Source organism: Labrus bergylta, chromosome 11, assembly GCF_963930695.1.
Source record: "Labrus bergylta chromosome 11, fLabBer1.1, whole genome shotgun sequence".
NCBI classification, from domain to species: domain Eukaryota; kingdom Metazoa; phylum Chordata; class Actinopteri; order Labriformes; family Labridae; genus Labrus; species Labrus bergylta.
The window spans coordinates 24,557,868-24,581,131 of record NC_089205.1 but is presented as its reverse complement, the minus strand read 5'-3'; the positions used below and the strand labels follow the sequence as shown (position 1 = coordinate 24,581,131).

Sequence of the window (23,264 nt, the reverse complement as noted above, 5' to 3'; positions counted from 1 at the left end):
TCCAACAAAGCAATTATTTAGTGCAATACGACAAAAAGGTAAAAAATGTGTTGTAGATTGGATGATCATGCAGTCAACATTGTCGGGGCTGCATACTGAGGGTGAATGGAAGTGAACACAGCAGGATACTGACGACCTTAAAAAGTAGAAACATATAACAAATGTGCTAATGAGCGAGCGACCATGGAGAAAGCAGTGCCATCTTACACCGCTGACCTTTTTGCACTTCAAAATGTGCCAATTTACAAAGCTGTGAAAAAAATTGAAACCATGCTGTAAGTCCAAACATCTGTCATGAAACATAATTGGGTTCATTAGACATCTCACCAGATTCCCAATTACAGGCCTCAATAATTAATTGCACTTGAAATTAAATGTATTTTCTCATCAGCCTTTAATTAAACATGGCCCTCACTCTTGATTGGAAATTCGGATCTTCGGGTGAGGTTTGGTCTCCGACATGTTTACTTGTGGGGCATCAGGAGATTGTGAGAGTTTTGCAGGGTATAATTATCCTGTCTGATTAAGAACTATCAGGCTGATGGAGCTCTGTGGCTTTTGGCTAAGTCACAAGCAATAAACCAGCGTAGACACATACTGTAACTCTACTTCTAGAGCCAAACCACGACTTGCTCACACCCACTGTCATCAGTTTAAAATTCCTGGACACGTAGATCATTCCCGTGAACAGCAACCAGCGGAAAAATCTTTTTTAATCCAGCCCTGTTCTGAATTTTAAATGAAACAATTTAAATGGCTCTGATGACACAAAATGAATAATCAGATTTCAGTTAATTTGGCCTCAAGGAAAGGCAGAAACGATAGCTTTGGTGATTGTTACAGCATAATGCATATCTATAACAAATGTCCTCAATGAAGAATTCATTTATCTCACTGATGAGGGCCATGAAGAAGGATCTGGCTGTTCTTTCATTGACTTCATGCATATGAACTACAATGATTTCACCAGCCTTCTATTGGAAAACCATTTCTTTTTTTCTCTCTATGCGAGATTCAACTCAACAATGTAACCATTTATATGATAAGCAGGTACTAGGATCTGTATAAATGGTAAAATAAATTAAAAAGAGGTGCATATCATCTCTTGATTTGAATTTGGAACACATGGCTTAGGTGGAGTAGTCGTCATTTTAAAGAAAGAAGTTAAAGCTTCATCTTTCATGTCGATCACTGTATCATTGGAACATTCAGCCAATCTATGCAACAATGATCGATTTACAATATTTGAATCCAGACCTCAAACTTACCTTTTTAGCATTTCATTGTTCCCTCCTAACCCCACTCTTTGAAATCCTTCCTCCCTTCTCCTTTTCCTTATTCTGAATTGAACTGAGTACAAAGCTCTAACTCAGTCAACATGAGGTACACGCACCACAGCTAGACCCTAAAAACCTTTGCTTCACCACTTAATGCCCCACTACCTCTTCCACTCAAAGAAACCAACCTCACATATTCTCAGAATCACCCACTACTACCAACTACCTACCCACAATCTTTGTCGATCCTAAAACTCTCCAACATGGCAGATACTCCTGCTATTCTCAGCTGCTGCAAACTTATGAACTCTATTGAATCCATCTTTATAAAGAAGTTAAAAAAATTAATATTCTTTAACAATACATTTCTATTCTGTGAAGAAATTGAAGGTTGATTCAACAACAGTGATTCTAACTGTAGCAAGTTAGAAAGTATGTAATACTTGATTTCAATACATGGGCGTACTCTTTGTACAGAAAGTTTGAAGAATCTCAGCTACCCATAAAGAGTTGTTTTTTTTTCATTATTGGCAGAGCAAGAGAACACAAAGAAAACCATCATATCCAAGCACGAACACAGAGCTGGCGGCATAGGTTTATTTGTGATCTAAGAAATATGGAAAATCATCATCACAGCAATTGCTTGAAGAGTCCACTTACATGTACTTTTAACTTTCTTTTCTAGTGCTTTTTCATTGTTGTGTCTTTGTGTACTACTTCTTCTGATCATTTACGAGTGGAATGCGTAAACACTCTTGCATAAAGATCACACGGATAAATAAGAGATTGTATTATTAGATATGAACATCATTCTCTTGAGGAACAGCAAAAGTCAAAAGGAGCATAACAGACTTAAAAGCATATCTCAGATAATACGGCTGGTTGTCCTTATCCAGCTGGTCAGAGAATTTTTAAACAGCGAATATTCAAATTCTGCAGTCCTCTCTTGGCTGATGTCTTTTTAATTCATTTCCTTACTGACCTATACAAGAGCAAGACGCTGGATTACTCGTCAGTGCAGACTCAGTCATCCCAATCAATGAGTGATAATGTTATTTCGGACCAGGTGTGTGGGCGAGGAGTCAATCTATGAGCTCCTATATAGCGACGCTCATATATGGCACAGAGTGCAGATTCAACACTATTAAGGTGTAATAGAGGGAACACAATAGAGCATGGACTCATCCTGTGTCTGCAGTTAAGTGGGGGGGTGGTGCTGGGGGTGGATAGGTATAGGCACCCACCCTGGTGTGTGGAAGCACTGTAGGTGACTCACCGATGAAGTAGGCCAACAGGAACAGCAGTGTTACTGAGATGAGGATGGCACTGAGAGCAGCACATTTCCAGTTGCAGTGTTTATAGGGTTTCTTCAGGCTGAAGGCAGGTCGAGAGAAGGTGTTTCGAGGCAGAGGGCGTGGGGGAGGCGAGTACACTGTGCTGGAGGTTAAAGGGTATCCTGGTGATGTTGTGCAATACATCGGAGATGTTCCCCCTGGTTTGAACAGGAAGTGCCTGGAAAAGAAAAAAGCACATTTTCCCGTTAGCAATAATGGCCAACTGAATTCTCAGGGGTGTCTGTCATCATAATACTGTATGTAACCATCCAAGTGCAGCCCCTTCCGCTGCTAATTCTGTTTCCAAGCACATTCAATACTGTTACCATAGTCACGCTTCTGCTAGATTAGTCAGAATACTAAAGCATACTGGGTTGCTCAGTCGAAACTGTGAATCAATATTAAATCTAATTTACAGGACTAGTGACCGCAGCTGGCTCTTGTTTACGTATTCATGCTGCTGTAGTGAAGAGTAATTCTCAGTAACTATGTGTCAAGACTGTCCAGAGGAGAGACACAAAATATGAGGCTGCAGATTGAAGTTGCACAGATTTATTCGCCCTTGGAGAACATGGCTGGCTATCTCAGAAAACATGTGTAGAGCTGCATTTCAGAGAGCCGTATAAGAAGCCCATCAGAGTCAGTGGCAGCAGCACTGTTGTCAAGGCTATTTAACTGACAAGTTTACACGAAGCTCCTGAGCGACAGTGACATGGACATGATTGAATGTCACATTACGATGTATGATGTGGAAAGTCACTGAGACCACATTTCATTTATAAATACCACGACAAATCTCGGACATATCCTATACCTATTTGAGCAATTGGAGACAGCATGGGCGACTGTTCATAAAGCGGTCATGCTTAACATTAATCGAAGGTTATACAAGCCAACAATGTGACTTAATGCAAGCTGTTAGTCGTATTAATCAGGCAAGGGACAGATACAGCGGGGACCTAGCACTGCAGGAGACATACACCGATGATTGACAGCATTTCAAAACAGAGGATGTTGATGGAAATAAAGTGCAGGCATCGCTATTGTTTTCATGGCAAAGCAGACTCTGACAGCAGTGTGAGCCAGATAGCAAACGTGCAACATACCCGTCACTGTACGTAGCATCATGGCGTGCTGATGCCAGAATGTCCATCTCAATGAGGTTGTCCTGCAAAGTCTCTAGGAATGACTGCTTTGCTAAGTTTCTACACACAGGTGGAAAGATGGATATGAAGCGGGTATGAGATGTGCGTGCAATAAACACAGAAATGCCAATACAGAAAGTGATCACCAAGCAACATCAACAACAACAAGTAACAAATGAAGATCAAGACGGACAGTGTGGTACAAAGAAACCAAGGTCCTGATGGAACTACTTCTACAAAAGTGTGAGACAAATAACATCTTTCTCTCTTGTTCCCCTCCTTTGGGCACTGCCATACCTTGTTTTGTACGAGCCCTGCCCTTCTCTGCAAGCGTCTTGCTCCTCTCTGATAAACATTAGAGTATTCTGGCTCCTTTAAGGTTGTGGTTGGAAGAAAACAATGCATCACTTACACATCAGAACCTTAAGGTTTCTAACACTTTATTACACCAGGGTATTGCTCCCACTCTGGAATATGAAAATAGGGATCAGGATTACGTTATAATGTGGTAACAATAAACTTATCATGTTAAACACGATACGTTTATTGTCGTGTCAAGTGCTGTGGCATTACTGCTACTGCCACAGCAGCAAATATCTGGGCACGGTTGAGCAGAAAAAAAACAACTGTAGATATGAACCTGACAGGAAAGAGAAAACGCTCCAGTGGAAACAGAAATAAACTTCTTAATTAAATATGTTTAGACTGGATGGAGCTCCAGATTCATCAGGAAGGTGACTGCTCCGTGAGCTTCTTACGTAATAACGCAAACTAAGACTCCCACTCGTTTCTGCTGCTGTGAAATCGCTGCAGGTAGTGCAATCAATTAGGGGAGGGGATTCACAGCGGTGACATGGTGACAGTGGGTTTTCTCGTCAGAACCGCTTGTGGCACATCGAGAGAATTTAAGATAATGAAACGATCCCTGCACTCTGTCTTCACAGCCCAACTGGTCTTATGGGCACCGCACAAAGGCTGCACTCTGGAGTGCACGTGCTTCTTCTAACTGGGAGGAGAATAATACATATCTGTATGTCTGAATGTCTATTTTAGACGTTATTGTCACTTTATTACCCTGGCATCTAAAAGTGGGGAGACAAAAAGTCTCTGTGCTCCCCCTTTTCCAGTGCCAGACCCACCTGATGGACACCAACTCATCACCTTATAACTTAATACATTTTATGATAAAACAATATAAATTGTCATTTTATTATTTAACAAAAAAAGTACATAATGTGATACTGATCTTTATTTTCATATTCCAGAGTGGCAGCAACAGGCTTCTGTACTATATTCAGACAAAATACTTTTTCATATCTTAATTTCATTCCTATATACAAAATTAATTAGTCATAGAAGTTTGATAGTCTTCAAGCTGGATGGTATCCTTAAATACAGAGGTGATCCATTTAACTCTCCAAAAACAGACAATAACAGTTTCACAAGTTTATAGAGTTCATGTCTCATTTTACCCAGAATGCACTCTCCCCTACACCAGCTCCGTTCTGTGAGTAAATACTGCAGAAAAGCCATGGAAAACTGAGCTGTCTGCATGCAATGGGCAGGCTGAACACGTCCGGTGTTACAAGAGAAAAGCCTTGTTTTTTTTTTTTTCGTGCTGCATCTGCGAGGCGAGTAGTGAAGTCAGTTCATGGTCTCTGACGCTTTTGTTTTGGAGAAGAATGCAACTTTTAATGAAGAGAGAGATGCTTGGCAGAAACTCTAAAGAAAATGGTGAGGCTTTAAACGGGCAACCAACGGCTGGCATCTCTCCAGTGGCAGAGCAGGATAAGACCTACCAGTGTGGAATTGATCGGGGCCATTACATTTCACAGAAATGATGAGACAAGGCCATTGTTACACTATTAACAGAGTGAATGTGACTAATATTTCTAAGCCTGTCTGGATATTATTAATAGTTTAAATTGCATTAATGGAATGTAAGGTGTTGAGCTTTCTTCAAGGGAATAGATCATTAAGACTACTTATATGGTGTGGGCATCATTCTTGCCTGTTGCAGATCCAGTCTCCTCACCATCTGTTTCTGCTCCACAGGGAATACCTGTGCAGGATTAACTTTGGAGCAGGATGACGTGTAATCATTCATTATAGCGCTAACCGTCCTTCTACCAGCTGAAATTGATGCTCATTTTCCTGTTGACTGAACCGTTGCACAAAAATTGGAGGAAGAGACAGTAACTCTGCTCATGGATGGTTGTTTCGCCATGCTAAATTAGCTAGACGCTATTCTGTTGTAAACAGCACTTTTATTTATTGCAAACGTACCATTTCAACTACAGACAAGGTCTGGGTTTTTTTTTAGAGGAAGGCTTTAAATGGACTCTAATAATAAATCATGTCAATAAAGAAAAACAGCATTTTATATTTCACAATTTGTGAAAGTGAATGTTGGCTCAGCAGGTGACCTGGTCACAGTGTGAAGGCCTTCCTTTGTTTGTGGTGTTTTTCTACAGCTAAGAGAGTATAATGTTAAGATAATTTGCCTTGCTATTCTTGATTTTTATATTGCCTTGAGTTGATACCAGCCAAAGAAATACCACCACAGATATTCCCTTTGTTGCAATAACACTTGACAGATCTACTTCACACGAGCGCCTCCTATTGAGAAATGTGCAGGAGAACTGAATACTGATTAATATGGAATTAATAAAACCTGGGGCCTGAAGTGGAGGAGCTATGAAGCCTGCTCAGATGAGACTGAATATCATTTTGCAGAAACTCTTACATAGCCAACGTGATTGTAATTACTCTGCTGTTTAACTCAATTGTTCCCACAGTTGGGATTGCTGACATAAAACAAAGAACCAAACCAGGACTTTTCTGTTGTTTGCCACAAAATCATGTTCATTACAAATAACGGCCTTTGCCTCTAGCAGGATAGCTGCCTTTTTATTGCTCTGCTTCTTGTTAGCACTGCAGTAATTTAATATGGAGCAGACAGCATGAAAACCTGTGCTCAATGGCAGCAGCTCAAGCCCAGTCTTATCATCATTCTCTATATTGTCTGAGAAAAGTGACAGTACCTTGTTTCCAGGGGGATGTTACTGTTTAGCAGCCAGTTGTCCTGTGCGCTACCAGAGTCTTGACCACTGGCCGGACCCTCTGGGGGAGCAGAGCTGTCTGTGGGCGCGGGACTTGGGTTGCTCCTCGGTGTGTAGTTGCCCCGATTCAAAGAGTTAATGGAGGCTGCATGGTGCTGATGATTGGGCGAGTGGGAGTGGGAGAGAGGCAGAGGAGGCGTCCGCAGCCGAGAGTGGTTTTGAAAAGCCACGTCTGAAGCACAGGAGAGAAGAAATAAAACATGTTACGAGACTATAAAAGAAAAAAAAAACAATTCTTTTCATTGAATGTTTGTTTTTCAGACACTTTGAATCTTTGGATGCACCATCAAAGACACTGGGATTCACAAGTTTTGGGATGGTGTGTCTGTGTTCCTTTTATTTTTGCCTTATACTAGCAGGGTAAGAGGAGCCTTATGTTTTATTGTAACTCCCTGAGCCTCAACACTGTGATTGGTGAACGATTAGTCATAGTTTCACAAGCAGCCCATAAATTAACGCCTGAACTAAAGACTAATTTCACTGAAGAGCCCCAAAGCCCTTAAGTGAATCACTCTTAAAAAGTCCCTCTTCTGCTCATTATTTCTCCTGATCGGTCTCCATCCAAGTGTGCTCTCTCCCTCCCACAGAGACATGGGACTGTTGATTCAGAGCAGACACTGGCTCCTGTGTAAACACCGGGCTGGGCTCTTCTTAAAACTGACCCATTCTTTAGGATTTCTTTTTAACATTCATTTAGCCAGTGAGGAATATCTGAGCATGTGTTGCTCTATGACAAATACCCTGTTGGTCTATTGTCAGTGCAACAGTTGAGCAGACACAAATGTAAGATTAGAAAATAGAAATCAACACGTGACATCTGGTTTACTATCAATCTCCTCTGTTCAGCCTCGATGGTTTGATTTAAATGTTTAATTTCAATCAAACGTGTGTAAAAAAGAGAAGTGATCAAACAGAGCAGCAGAGGGACAGACAACAAAGTAATATTCACAAACAATGGAAAGTATAGAAAGTAACAAAATGTCAACCATTGATTGTGTTTACATATCTGTATAAAAATACATACTTAATATTAAATCCCAGCCCGTCTCTATAAATCGATAATAGATACATTTCCAGCTTCCTTATGAATTATTCATATAAACCTATAGGCATTAAATAAGCTTCTTAAATCATTCATAAATAGTTTCTAAAACAGTTGTCTGTGTTATAGACAATTGTTGGAGAGAGATTTGTCTATGCCATACAAAAATATTAATTTCATTAGTTATATTTATAGTAATAAATTCAACTCAATCAAAAATAAATCATAACATGTTTGTTTTAACCAGGAATAATATAATAATAAAGGAGAAAAACAGTAATATAAGATGTAATTTTTTTGTACATTTCTAAATAAAAAATTGATCACAAAAAAAAAAGATAAATCCATGACTATTCTTTTTGTCCTAAATATTTTTGACCAGTTTTAGTTCTTTAAATGTAAAATGATTATATATTTGTGATATATGGTTATCAGGTCTGTCAGAGCCATCACAGCATCTTCCTGCAGCCGCACAGTGAGAGGAAGTAACACTGCTGCCACTTTAAATGGCTCACTTCACTAAGAAAAAGAAGACAAGCTCAGAAGACCAGTCAAAGTAATACACACTATATGACAGCAAACATTTCACTTCCTCAGCGTTGCCTTTAGCTTTTTTTTATTTACTACGGTAACTTTTTGATCTGTAGCAACTTCCTTTTTCGAATGCTAAGTTCAGATATCTTTAAAAAAAATAAAAAAATAAACTCTACAAGAAGTAGAGTACTGGAAGCTAAAGACAGTACAAAATAAAAAAATCAAAGCAAAAAAAATTGTGTAGGGAAGAAACTGAATAGTTCAAACATGTGATAGAAAATGCAATTAATCACAATCAACTTACTTAATAATTGATCATTTGACAGCCCTAATGGTTATACATTATTCTTATACATTATTAAAACACAGTATTCACATGTATTTCTGTTTATTTAAGCAGCTAAAGGTTTCTTTCCTTCAATAAGGCCTTTCACTAGCTCTGCTCTCAGTTTACATCACATGAAGAACAACCAACAGCACCCAGTGGTCCTGCTATATTTGCACTTTTGATACACTGGGTGCTTCAAATGATAGAAGACCGATGTCCTATACACATTGTATCCATTTATCTCCACATCTGCTAAGCCATTCATCAATCAATGAACGGCTGGCTTCAGAGTGAAAGAGCTGCTTTTCTTTTTAACAGCAAGCCTCCTTTATTTCACACATATCCACAACACCAAATTGCCAATTTACAACACAGAGAGGGGAATATAGACACACACACACACACACACACACACACACACAGAGAAGGCTTATTTTGTATAATCAGCTCCTTCATTAAAGAAACAGCCGCACCAGTCAAAAAAGCTGCAAGTCATTCCAGATTTCTTTTAAACGCTTAGGAACAAGACGCTGCCGTACCAACATGAGTCAATCAAGACAAATAGATAAACAGACTGTTGAGCTGCAAATGTGACTGTGCTGAGAGCAAAGGAGCATTAAGCTACACGGCTTCAGGCGTTTCAGGAGAGTGGAGGACAGCCCACTGTGTTCACAGGTAACATGCTAGTGACTCAGAAAATGAAAGAAAAAAAAAAAACAGACAAAAACGTAGTGAGCTGAATCCTAATCAGGAAAAACCTCAAAATGTATTTTCCTGTAAGTCTTTTAGCACACTTGCTTAACAGGAAGCTTGACAATTTGACACCTTCACACATTCAAAGTGTTCCTATTGGTTTTTATTTATATTTTGTGAAACTCATGTGTCATTAAAAAAAGGAAGAAAAGAACCCTTTATTTCCACCTTGAGTCTCCATATTAAAACCCCTTATTTCACAGGATGAACCAATGAGGGAAATCTTCATCATTTTGCACAGAATGCTATATTATGCATTTGACACACTGACAGATGGTGTCATGCTGAGCGCTCTTTCGCACAATGCTGCCCTCATAATTAGCTGAGCCACAGTGAGAGGGCGAGAGGCACACCACTGTCCTGATGAACAATCGGCTGGTGTGCGTTAAAACCACAAAGTTGTTGATGACCTCCCTCCTGCTCAGTAATGTACCTGATCCCTAAAGCCATTAATAAGGTTATGCTAATTCAATACAGGGACAGCACAGATACACCAAGAAATATATCAGGAGGACTAATGCGTTACTGCTCTGGAACCCATTTACTGCTCTGCAAACAAATACTTTACTTCCTGTGGCGACGAGGCAAATATGGGGCAACGTGTTTTGTTTCCGAGGACGTTCGTAGTGATACATTTTAGGAGTCATGCTACGGCTTTAAAAAATGACACCTGAAATGAATCTCTGTGTAGTTACATACAGCAAGCTTCACAAAGGTCATCTTAGCCGCGAGTCTACATTGTTTGTATGGAATACATTATAATGTTGTACTTTTGTTTATTACAACCCTGAAAATGTTAAACATTCCATGAAGATGTGGATTTATTTTTATATAAATGAACAATATGTTTTGGGGAAATGCAAATTTTGAAAAAGTCAGATTCATTTTTGTATAATCTGATTTCATTAAAGCATTTAATGAAGAAAATGATTTAACTCTAAATCTGACTTTTGTACATTTAGTGTTGATTTAAACATGAAGCTAAAGTGCCTTCCAGGTTTATCCAATTGTTATTAAATAGTCATATATTTTTTTATTTAATTCCACATCAAATCTAGATTCTTAATGTTCTTGTGATAAGTCCATTTTAGATACTGAGCTTGTGCTGCTGGAGATTCACATGCTGACATGAATGGGTCATACTGTCCTTTGGCATTTACAATCAGAGTTCTGAAGTTTTAGATTTAGACATTATAAAGTATAATTGAGTTTGAGTGTTTAAAAGCATATTGTACATTTACTGTCCCGCACAGGACTGTTGCTAATCTCACCCCTGTTTACTTATTTGCATATAAGCAATCAAGCATTTGAATTTGAAAACATATTCTACAAAAAAAAAAGACCAAGATAAGCACTGCATCATAATTCAAATTGAACGCTTTTCCGGAGACTCGTCCGGCGTTGTCTGACCGAAAAAAGTCTTCAACAGCCAGGTAAGTAGTCGGTGTTATTTTTGTGGAAATAAACAGAGAGATGAGAAACAGGAGACAAAGCACAGGGCAGCTCGACCCCCACAGATGTGGCGATTCAGCTACAATTATTCACTACTTTCCAAAGGACAGGAGAAATAAATGGTTTTCTATTGACCTGCTTTGCACAACGAAATTGGCAAGAAAAGGAGATTCATTTATTATCAGAGGGACAGAGAAGGGAGACTTCGCTACAATAGCCAAACTTTCACATGGCATTCAAAACAGAAGTCTAAAGATATCCATTAAGTCTGGGAATGTGGGTTTTTCATTTTTCTTGCTAACAGATGTATGCGCCGGTTAAGGCCTCCTGACACTTTTCTAGACGAGTAATTAACGCACATCCACTTCATTAGCTTGGACGTCACCCCACCCTGACAGATAACAGGAAAGTCTGCCTAATGGAGGGATGCAAGAAAGGCGGGAAGACGACCGCCTGACTTGTGAGGCATCAAAGAGCTACACTATAAATGAAAGACAATGGTGTCTTTGCTGGAACTCTCATTAAAAAACGAAACAATTATTCAATATTTAAATATTGTAAAAGACACAAAACGTAAGGGTAGGCCTTAGGAAACAAGTCGCTACTTTTTTAGATAACCATTTGAAAACTCCGGATTTGAAGAATGACACTACTCAAAAAAAGGGAAGGAACCTTTTTTTTATAAAAGCTCATCAGATCGATTCTGTGAAGTTTCATCTTGTTTGTAGTTTCTATTTTAATTGCTTTATGTTCTTGTCCTACACTGAACCAACACAACCAGGAATATAACCCGGCCTCACAGTTTTGTTCAGAAGAAAATATAAATCATATCTGTATGTTCACTGTTACATCATACACTAATCGTATCTCATGTCTATTCATCACTTTACATGTTAGGATGCTGAGCTCTACACAAAGATGTTGAATACACATTTGAAAAACCTGTTTAATAATTAAAAGAACACATTCAAAGCCTTGGTTGGTATGTACTGAGTGACCTAAGAGTGCTTGCTCTCTCTAAAAGACGTAGGCTGAATTTAATACATGTATAAATAGGAGGCAGATTTCAGCCTGAGTCCCTTGGGAGACTGTATTACATCCAAATATATCCAAAGAAAATATAAATCTAAATGTCATACATATGATAATCAATCTGATTCATCTGAGGAATTGTCTTTAACTCAACTAGTCAAGTAGTTTTAACAGATACAACTACCAGTACTTCAATTCAAATACTAACTGACTGTTTAGCGTTGAGTGAGTCACAACTTTTCTATGAGTTACTCAACTCTGTAAAAAAAACAAACCTCTGAGATGTCGACTACAGAAAATCGTTTTTAATAAGTCACTGGAAATACAGAATCTCGTTCCTTGGACAGCATTATGCACAACAGCACATTGAACACCACTTGTCAGTAATGATGCCACTCTGAAACACAAAAGTTCTGCTGCAAATCTCACCATCATCGGCTGGCTTATGTCCTGCAACAGTCGTCATGGAAACAATTCAATACACTGCAGTACACTATAGCAGCAGAGACGAGAGTTTATTTCACTGGATACAGATATTAGATTGCAAGTATGCATCACTCAGGTTGTTAGGAGCAGCACATGTGCAATGTCAGATCATCTGTGTGCTGTGCTGTTCAAACTCATATAAGTAACTTCACCAACCAATGCAAAATTAAAACTTGAGCTGTATTAATAAATTCATAAAACGTCTTAATTTTGATGCAGAACATTACACACAAACCTAAAACACCTATGGAGGCTTAAATCCACACATGAAAATGTTTCACTTGCACCACTTTGGCCACATTTATTTCCTCATGGAGGAACACAGGATTTTGACTTCTCTGACACTCTGCAGCTTCAGAGAGACGGTCTGTTTCTGAAAAAGGACAGAGGATGAAATCCACAGTACTAATGGTCACACCTGATGGAATAAAGTGATATGACATGCCCAAGACACCCGATCAAATGCACTGAGGTGTGAGCCATTCGATACAGAATTAATCAAAAGCTATCCAGTGCCGGGATAAATCGTTAAATCTTGCTTACTGCTACAGCCCCTATGGCTAATCAGAGGAGCAGAATTTCCAGCTGAGTAGTATTTGTCTATAAAAACACAAATAGAATTTGTCATGAAGGCAGTGAAGCTGCACTCTCTCCTGGCTCCCTGAAGCGGCTTTTTCTCCCTGGCCGTGCTGTTTCCTACACCATTAGAAAAGTCTGAACGCAGGAGCCATGCGGGAATACTAGCTGTCTTTCCTGGACTCATTTGAGAGGTAACAGGTACCACAAACAACACATGGTGGGTTCAACACTCAGCTCCCCACTGGCTCTCTATGGGAATAAGGGGGAAGAGACCTTCTGGAGCCTTAACATAAGCTTACATTCATTGCTAAGTGGAGGAGAAAAATCCTGACAATGTGTAAGATTTGATGTTTGAGCATAATATCACTGAGCTTTAGAAAAAAGAGTCACACGTTTTGACTTTCTAGGCACATGTGGAAAAAAATGGTTATACAAGCCTGAGTATACAAGTATACTCAAATACGAATTTCTTAGTAACATGGTGAAAATGTGTATTGGTATAGAAAAAAAATAAGATATTTATTTTCCAGCTGAGGAGGTTCACCACAGCTCGCAACCTAATCCATTAGGACTTGTCCCGGCATATGCTTCCCCCTGCCTTTGTGAGATCAAATGGATTTCCTGTCATTCTTTGAGCTGCCTTACCAAGAACAAGACAAGTGGTTGCGTGTGTTCTGTTCTGTATGTCACTCTGCTGCATATCCATCAAGCGGTTGAAGATTTTGTTAGAGGGCACAGATGCTCTGCAATTATCATGGAATGAAAGTAATGCGTCTCAATTTATGTCAATGAAAAGAAGAGATGTAGGGATGCAAAATGCATCGTCCACGGTGTCTGTGTGTTGAGAAACAGCAGGTTGAATGGAGTTGGACATATCATCTGTTGGCTCCAGTTCATTGATAAGTCAGCATCAACATTAAGTGAAACTGATTCCTTTCACTTTGTCAACTCAAAAACTGTATTCTCTGTACTGTCATTCAGAAAAACAAGGTCATGGCATGCCGGCGCCATGTGCTACTCATTAAATTATTATTTAGCCTCAGATAGTTTGGGTCCTCTTGGTTTCTGTGGATGAATTAGTTTCTGGGCTGACCTCTTTTAACCACACTTCCCCCGTCCTTGCACACAGTGGGGGGATGATTAAGCGGTTCAAATGAAGAGTTGTTTGAATTCACACACAATCACGTCCCCAAGCCTTCTCCCAGGCTCAGCATTCCTGCTTGGTCAGCTGTGAGGTGGTGGTGGTGGTGTGCTGGCCCTTTCACCAGGGAGCCACGCTGCACTGGAGGCAACACTGGCTGACCCCATGCGGTTTTGCATTAAGAGATGCTAATATGGGGAGGTGGCAGTGTCTCAGATCTTGCAGCTCAGCATGGCAGTGGGCTCCCACTGGCAGTCTCCCCAGGAAGAAGGCCCTCAGAGAAAGCCGAGGGCCACGGTGAAACACATGCTTCACAAAAGAACTGCAGGCTTCAGCGAGCAGCCGCGTCAGCCTAACAGAAACCCTGGCTCGGTGTGCTTCCAAATGAAAACAGGACCACCCCCCCAAAAAATAAACACTGCAGCCTTGGAGGCTACTCTCTGCTAAGAGAATTTACTTATTCAAAATCCAGCAGAACATTGTAAGTCCTGTATGTGGGCTAAAAGATGACCTTGGGCAACTGTAATCTGTAGTGATGAAAAGCCACCTGTTTGCCAGTGCAACAGATTCACAGTGAGCCAATTATTTTAGGCATCCATAGTTGTTTTGTAGTTTGTACTGACAGCACTAAAGTGAAAGATTACTACAACCTCTTATCTTTGAATGTGAATATTTCTTCAACAACTGACCTGTATGTCAAAGTGATCTGATTTGATATTCCAGTCGTTTTTACCGTGGTGGCTTTTAAATTACCTTTTTTCTGCACATGTAATTCCTGCCGAGAACCTGAGATGCATACCTTATCCTAGATTATAGCATTTGCCAATTACTTTAGCAACGTGAAGTCCTTTCCCAACCCCGATTGTTAAGCTTCTACGTTAAAACAGAATCATTAGTGTTCCTTTCCTTTAAATGTTATAACAGAATCCAGGACAACGGCTGCTCTGTTATTTGATCATATAAGCGATGCAATAAGCTGTGCAGTTGTGTTTCCGTGAACCTGTTCTGTATGTACAGCACAGACCGTCTTGGTCTCCCTCTCTTTCTGTCACCTTGAGAAGATGAGGTTTATGTAGCCGAAGGGAATGGTGTTACATCACATTGAACAAGTTTTAATGAAGTCAATTCATTCCCTGAAATGGTGAAACCAGCCCCGGTTGATGGAGTTATTTAGTCACATATATGATTTCCCACAAAAGCCTTAGGTGATGGAAATATTCTACAGGTAGAGCCGTCCGATGCCTTTACTTGCTGAAAATCTACACGGAGAATAAAGCAATATAATAAGAATACAAGTCAAAATCTAATGTTAATCCACATTAGTAATGCCAAGTGATCATTTTTTAGTAAATTAACTATATTAGAAATCGTGTTAAATTCAGGTGGCTGCTTCAAAGAACAGCAGAAGGGGAGTACGTTGTGTTGCTCTCTAAAGTGGAAGCGTGAAATAAAACACAACCCTGAAAAATCTAAACCTGCAGAAAAAGTGATTAAAATGTGTGTGGAACAAGCTCTCATGGCTCACTAGGTGGTTTAAGTGAACAAACAGGGGAGGCTCTTTTCGGTTCCCTTTCAACGTTTTTGTAGTCAAACCATGAAGAACAATCAAACAAGAATCAAAGAAGAGGAAAAGGAAAGCTTCGTTTGAATAACTCGCTGCTTATTCATATGTAATGACAAAATGGTGAAATGTCCTCAGAAGACAATCGACATCATGAGGCCTGGTTCTGTTGTGAAGACTTTATAAAAAAAAAATGGATAGAGATGTATGCCCACCACATGAAGACACACAGAAACATGCTGCACTGCAACTTCAAATTGGCCTAAAACTTGTTGAGAACTATGGCAGCAGCAAGAGCCGAGGATATTACTCCTAGGTCCTCTCTCACCCCTTACTGACAGCCTGAGGCCGTCCTAAATGCTGTACCTATGCAAATCAGTGTCATTGTTATGAGACAAATCTGCTGCAGTAAAGGCCATTCCCCCCCCCACCCCACCCACGTCCCCTTGAGCACAGTCATGTGCTGGGTGACCAGAGTGTTGCTACCGTGGAATTAGGGGTGGTGGGGGGGGGGGGGGGGGGGAGGAGATTTGCGACAGGATTAATAACTCATTCTGCAGGCTTTCTGAGCAGGCAGCTGAGGCACTTTGGAGTTTGATGTAATTCAACCCTTTGGGTAGTTTACTTGGAAGCTTGATCAATTATTTAGACCATTTTATTTTGTTTTGTGTTTCCTGTGCCAGTGGGATAAGCAAAGAACTGCTGTAGTTGAAAGACATCAACATTCAAATATCAAAAATTCTCTGTTCAGCATGCAAATGGTTGACTTATGGGAGATCTGCAGCATAAATCGCTGAGTTTGAATGAAAACTTTTGACATTTTCATGTAAATGGATTTTAATGCAAGAATATATAACCTGCCTCACTTCCAAGTGTTCTGACCATGATAATAAATATGGCTCCCTGAAGATGCACGAGATGTCCTTATGCTTGTGCATATTCCACATGGAATGCCGTGAATATTAGTGAAGTTATAAACAAAGGACAATATGATAGTGAGAAAGTTAACTGCCTCGAGAATAAATATCACACCACTGATGCTACTGAGTGAATCTACAGTACATGGTTTACAGTCATTGGATTTCTGTCAACTGTCAACGCCATGTTTGCAGTTTGAGCCTAAATGTCAGTCTGTCAGTCTGTATGAGTGTTAAGTCAACAGCAGGAGACAGAGTGTGTCCTGAGGTATGAGAGGCTGACGTTTATTAATGAGAACCAACAACAGGAATTTTCAAACCAGAGCTAACTCAAGAGGCACTATTTGAGACTGAGATATTATCGAACTAGCAAATAATAGGATTCATGTCATGTGGCTAACACCGTTTTTAATAGAACTTCAAAGACGTCAGGTGTGGAAAAGACATGATGACACATCAGGGAGCATATAGCACCTGAAGTAAAAGTCTCTTTTTGTGACTTATTCCCTTTCTGTCATGCAGGGGATGCATGCAGTCTGTTGTATGTGAAGATTATATGGAGGGATTGTTGTTGGTACCACCAGCACCATCAGCATGCATCATAACTGAAAGAAATATCTGTGACAAATATTTCCTACTAACCAAAACTGTCCATTGCTTTGAAAGAGGCTCTGAAGTCTTCAGACCTGGCTTCAGAGACTTCTGTGCTTTTCCTCAGGCTACGTATCGACTCGAAGTTTCAACTATTTCTCATGGTGCTCAGAAAAAAAGGGGACATGTTCTTGCCCATAGCCATCTGCCTGACCTATCACACAACATATCCAGGAGCAGGGGAAGGCTAACCTCCAGAAAGCAACAGTAGTTTGAAAACCAACTCACCATCAGCAGTTGCAGTGGCTGGAGCATACAGGTTCCCTGAGCCAGTTTTAACTAAGAATGAATTGGGGCCAAACTCATCCTCAGAGTCAGAGTCCTGGGCTGGCTGAGCCGCACAGTTACCTAGCAACCTTCCCTGGCTCTCATTGGCTGCAATGGAAGGGGGAGGGTATGGGAGCTGCTCAACAGGGGAGGAGGAGGCGGATGAACAATGCAGCGGAGGACCTGTGGACCACAAACAGAGACAACACATGGGGGGGAAATGAAACACACCCAAACACAGGCAGCATCACATAGGAGAAGAAAACACCCACACACATACTAAAGCACACAACACACACACAGGCAAGACTTAACTCTGATACTTCAAAAACAAACAGGGACACATCTGCCTTTGTCTCTGCCGACTCACCCCAGCTGGGAGGAACAATACAAACAAGTGAAATGACTTTGAGATAATAGAAAAGGCAAACGCCTGGCACTGGTTTAGAGTAATAAAAACAACAAAACACCTTTTTGGGAAGTAAAATGCAAAAAAAAAAGGAAGAAAAGGTTCAAATGCTCTAACCTTTATCAATAAGAAGAAAAAAACAGAGATCACTTAGGGTGTTTGCAAGAATCAAAGATGTAATCTTAAAAGGGCTTCAGGGACATGTTAAGTCAGACGTATATGCTGACTAATATAAATACAATTTATTTCAAAATCACACTGTTTAATATTGGTGCGATTCTTCAAACTACATAAATTACACACGCAGACTGAAGTCTGTGTACAGTGCAGCAAGCACATGAATAATATGTCCCTGTATATGTCCTGGTTGTTCATAACTCCTCCTGTGGAAGCACATATAATACCTGCCAACCAAAGAAATGAATCCAACCTGAACCAATCCTGCCTATTCCTCCTGTGCTCTGTGTCCATCTCAGCTTTCCTACTTGTCAGTAATATAAAATACCACAGGGATTAGACTGGCCACTCACCTTAACAGCACAGTATGAATAATTCACAGTTGTGATTATTTACAGCGTCTTTTATATCCCAATATGCAAACCCTAAATTCTTACATAGGAATAACACAATTTCTGCTTTCAAGGCTTATTGGCCCCCTTCGCCTTGCTGTCATGGAATGTTAAATCTCCACAGAGCTCCGATTAATGTGTGATTAACTTCTGATGCAGCTCTGTGCACGCTGAAAATGGAGTACTTAAAATGACGCGTCTGCAGCGAACGAGGCCATCAGTTTTGTTTCTCGCCCCATCCTCCCATCCTCCCATCAGCCTGTCGGGTCCTGATGTTTGAAATTCCTGCTGACTATATTGTCATCCATCAGGAGAAGTAAATTTCCCCTCGTTCTCTAATGATCCCTGAAGAGTATTAAAGTACGACTCACTGACTCGCATCTAATTAGGAAACAATTAGTGATACTAACATATCAGCCATAGCCCTCCATAAGCAGCGAATGTCCACTGGCCCGGAGAGTCCCAGTTTGTGCCTAATATATACTTCATACCACACACTCCATTTCTCTCTCAATCCTCTAATGCCCAGGCAGGTAATGGCTGCAGAGGCACAGTGGCCATGCTGTGGGTTAATGACTGTGACAATGTTGTGCTTGAATATAGAGCAAAGTACAAACTGTAGGGGAAGAGTTGCTGAAAAGAGCATCATTACAAACCTGTCCCAGAAGCCCTCTGATAACATCTTAGACACTGCATTTAGCCGATGTCTGAACAACAACACTCTGCTGCAGCAGCAGCAGCACCTCTTGAGCTGGTATCTGTCTCGAAGAAACATCAAAGAAAAGTCTGATTTCTTTTGACAGGAGAGACAAAAATGAGCTTCACCAAGTCTTGAACTAAATATTACAGCATTTTCCCCAAAGACAGAATTAATCAATGAGACAAGAAAAGATGAAAGCCCTCCAAAACTGGTCAAAGTCATAACCTAAATTATACCAGGTATTCATGCTCAGCAGCCATTAGTCTTTCACACTGAGGCTTTGCTGTCTCACTGTATTTAATTAATGCGTGCTAGTGCAATTCATGCCCATGCAGCATGCACATAAAGTCACAGACAAGGCGAGAAGCCATAGCATGAGATGGCAAGAGAAGTTTCTCGTGCTGCCAGGGTTTATTCCCTTTGCCTTCACTCACTGTATTCCAGCAGCAAAAGGGTACCTTTACTTAGGCGCTCCTGGACCATGCACTCCTGCCTGACAGCTGCGGAAAGTGCCAGTAACTGCCCGACTGCAAACACAGTCAACCACCAACTGCATTAGAGGTTTTAATTAACTCATTTGCAGACCAATTAAAAGACAGACATACAATTGGTTACTGTGATCCGTAGCTAAGAATAACGGCTAATGAAACGGTAGTGTTTAGTGCAATAGCTACACCCCTACTAAACTACTATACTTGTCTACTTTTAGGATAACTGATTTTCCAGTCCAAAGTAATTTATAACTTGTTTAACAATTCCATCCAAGTGAGATAATATTTCAGTTCTATAGATATATACTTGACGGATTGTAAAATCTTACGCTCAGTATATTATTTAATTTAATTCACTTTGTAGGATTATTTTCAAAAACACGTAAAAAACTGAATAGTTCCACACTGTAAGCTTCAAAGCATACTGAAAGTTTTTCAGACAACAAAATTCAAGACATGTAAAATTGGCATCAAAGCTCCCGTTCAAAACATGACATTTATTTTCAAGGGAGGAATGATAACAGTGTGTGGCGCTCGTATGAGAGACAGATACTGACAGCAGAAGAAGCATGCCAATGTGGGCGGCTAGGCATCCGTTTTTTCTTTCTTTACTTTTTTTCTTTATTTTTTTCTTTACAGCCCTAACAACTAACAATAAATTCCATTTGAAAAACTTTCAGAGGACATCATTGAATGATGCTCGTAAGCACCAGGAGAGAGAGAACAGGGGTCTGATGGTTCCAGGGTTTCTCCTGCTCAGAGCCTGCCAAGATATTCCAACTAGGCAGTGAATGCACAGACCACTAAATGTAATAAGCTTGAGTGCTATGGCAAGGTGAAAATATACTATTTCTATAAGTATTTTATTTCAACACACAAGAAGCAATGCACATGTCAATATACAAAATCTATTCTTTACCTAACTGGACGATTATGTCTTGTTATTGGGCATTTTTTATAACAAAAAAACTAAAAGAAATCCAGCTGTAATACATAACCATCCTGTACATTGGTTTGAGTTATTCACTACGCCTGTTCATACTATGCAGAAATCCAAGTCGAGCTTTCTCAGTCGCTTCATTAGAATATCAAAGAACAGCATGATAAAATCCTGAAATCTTCACTAATCCCATATTCTAAGTTATATACTGTCATGCATTTTATGAATTAATTGATCATTTGGTCCCAAGTACCTCATCAAATACATCAACTATTTAAACCCAACACAAAATGGGACGTCCAAATGGCCTTTTTGAGATATTCCATCCCAAATAATCATAAATCAAATGAAGGCAGATCCTCACATTAGATAAAGCTAGGTCAACCTTCAAAAATAATACAAATGATGAATACATTCTTATGTGGTTTTTAGTTTATTTTTATGCCAATCAACTGGTCCATTTATCAACTACCTGCTTCAGCATTGAAGCCAATAAATAATGACAAACTTCAAAGGGATTTGTGGATACACCTTGTGCCCCAAAGACATTGCTCAACCACTGCATGTTATGTTAATGTGATCAATCTTGGCTTGGTGCCTCTGGTTGGGTGTTCATGTTGACTAATGAGAGGAGGCAGGAGGAAACATCAGCACAATTGTTCAGGATGTTCACACCTACGCTACCTGCAGTCATTTATGTGGAGACTGTAAGGTAGAGTCATGTATCATAAACTATTAACCGAATCACAGTTATCAAGTTTGAGTTTGATCGAGGAACCGTCAGAATTGGCATCATCTCTCTATGATCACTCTATTTTAATCTATCTACATTTCATTTCAACACATTGGAAGACTTTCCCATGCAGGGAGGATATTTAAGTCAGGTAATTACAGAATACATTTTAATCAAGTGAAAATCGATTTCAGTAAAAAGAATCAACATCGTTTCCCCTCAGTGTCATAATATTACACAATCAGTGACTTCTAATTTTTCCTCTCTCTCTTTAGGGTTTTAATTAAGTATAATAATTGCATTTTATTTATAGAAATACAGGTACAGGTTCAATGAGAAAACAATTGTTATTTGAAAGCACAATACAGTAAACAGGGTCTATGACTTCCCTAGTGGAATGTGCTGCACAACGACAGATATGTGACTCCATGGTGACAGCAGGAATTATTTGTTTGCTAAATGTCTAGAGCATCTATAAAAAAAGAAAAAAAAGAAATGCATTTAAAGATGAACAGTAAAGGAAAAAACAAACATCTCAGCTCATGTCCTGTACCATCAACTGATGCCATGAGGCATACAAAGCATTCAAGACGCAGAGGGGTGCTCAGTCTAAGAGTGTCATCATAAGACTGCTCCTAATGCAGATAGTATTTTGATCTAATTTTAAGGCTAAATGAAAAATCTTTCTATTCTACAGCATGGTTACTGCACTATGTGTGTATTACCACATTGACTTGGACAGTTTGGAGTAGCATTCGTACGGGGCTGTGTGAAAAGGTTGGCAGTGTCTTTGGCAGATCAGTAAAATGTTGCGTAATTTGCTTCTGGCAGTGATTTTGTCATCCAGTGTAGGTGGAGTGGGATTCACTTCAAAATGTGATGGCATATTTAAAGCATTTGTCATATTTTCAGCTGTTTGACTCGGTTGAATTCTGCACTGACTGCTTCTGCCACCATCAAGGGCCAGATTGTTGACATTCACTCAAATCCTTCCTGCTCTTGAAAGGGTTTTACTGTATTTGTATGAGGAGGTCACATTAAATGGATTGCTATTTCTGTGTGGGCTCATGGTACATGACATAAAGGGTACCTTTTGTTTCTGGCCTGCACCTAATGTGTTATTTTTTTATTTGAAAGATTTTTTTGCTGTGTATTTCACAGTGCAAATCACCAATGTGCTGCTGTTGACTGATGCTAACCCGCTTATAATCACTGGTAATCATGAGCATATCAGTATTTTAGAGATAACTCAGTAGGGCCTTTTTGCATTGCCTGTTCAAGGTATGGCTGATAGGTCTCTGTAACACCTCATCTTAATGTCTTACCCACAGAGGTGGAATAGTGGGGTGAAGTTGTTTCACTGCCGAGCTGGCATCGAGTAGTAACAGAGGTGCAACTAGTATGACTCAGTTGAGGATTCAATGTAAAAGTTGTACCAAGCTGTAGTGAAAACAGAGCTCTGTTGAAATGCTGTGTCATAATCACTGTTTAAAAAGACTGAAGTGGGCATAGCTACAGTAACATCACCAAATGAATGTCACCCAAGTTTTGTGTCTTGGCCGTCCCCATGTCATTGTTTGTCTTCAATAGTGAATTTGCACAAAAGAGGGGAGATGGCTTGAGAAAGAGGGATGGATAATTTTTTGTTTTTAAGGTCTTACGGTTGAATCCAAAGGCTTATACATTAGCTGGCTCATAACAAAGATGACCACAGTTTTCCTAAAGACTGAGAGGGCTCCTGAAATGTACCAAACATGCCAATAAGAAAGACCACTCACTGTTAACCAAATCTGCCAGTACA

At 39.9% G+C, this 23,264-nt stretch overlaps 1 protein-coding gene across 4 annotated transcripts in view; it reads right to left on the bottom strand.

Annotated features, from left to right (window-relative positions):
- Positions 1-23,264, bottom strand: part of tenm4 (teneurin transmembrane protein 4) — a 138,128-nt gene that overhangs the window by 70,095 nt on the left and 44,769 nt on the right. For 2 of the 4 annotated variants that reach the window (XM_065960321.1, XM_065960322.1), the window contains exons 4-6: positions 6,801-7,050; positions 4,054-4,128; positions 2,554-2,789 (exon numbers count right to left, since the gene is read on the bottom strand). In XM_065960321.1, coding sequence (XP_065816393.1) covers positions 2,554-2,789; positions 4,054-4,128; positions 6,801-7,050 — 561 coding nt within the window. The remainder of the gene's footprint in view (positions 1-2,553; positions 2,790-4,053; positions 4,129-6,800; positions 7,051-23,264) is intronic. The other 2 variants (XM_065960323.1, XM_065960324.1) reach the window with 1 other exon arrangement.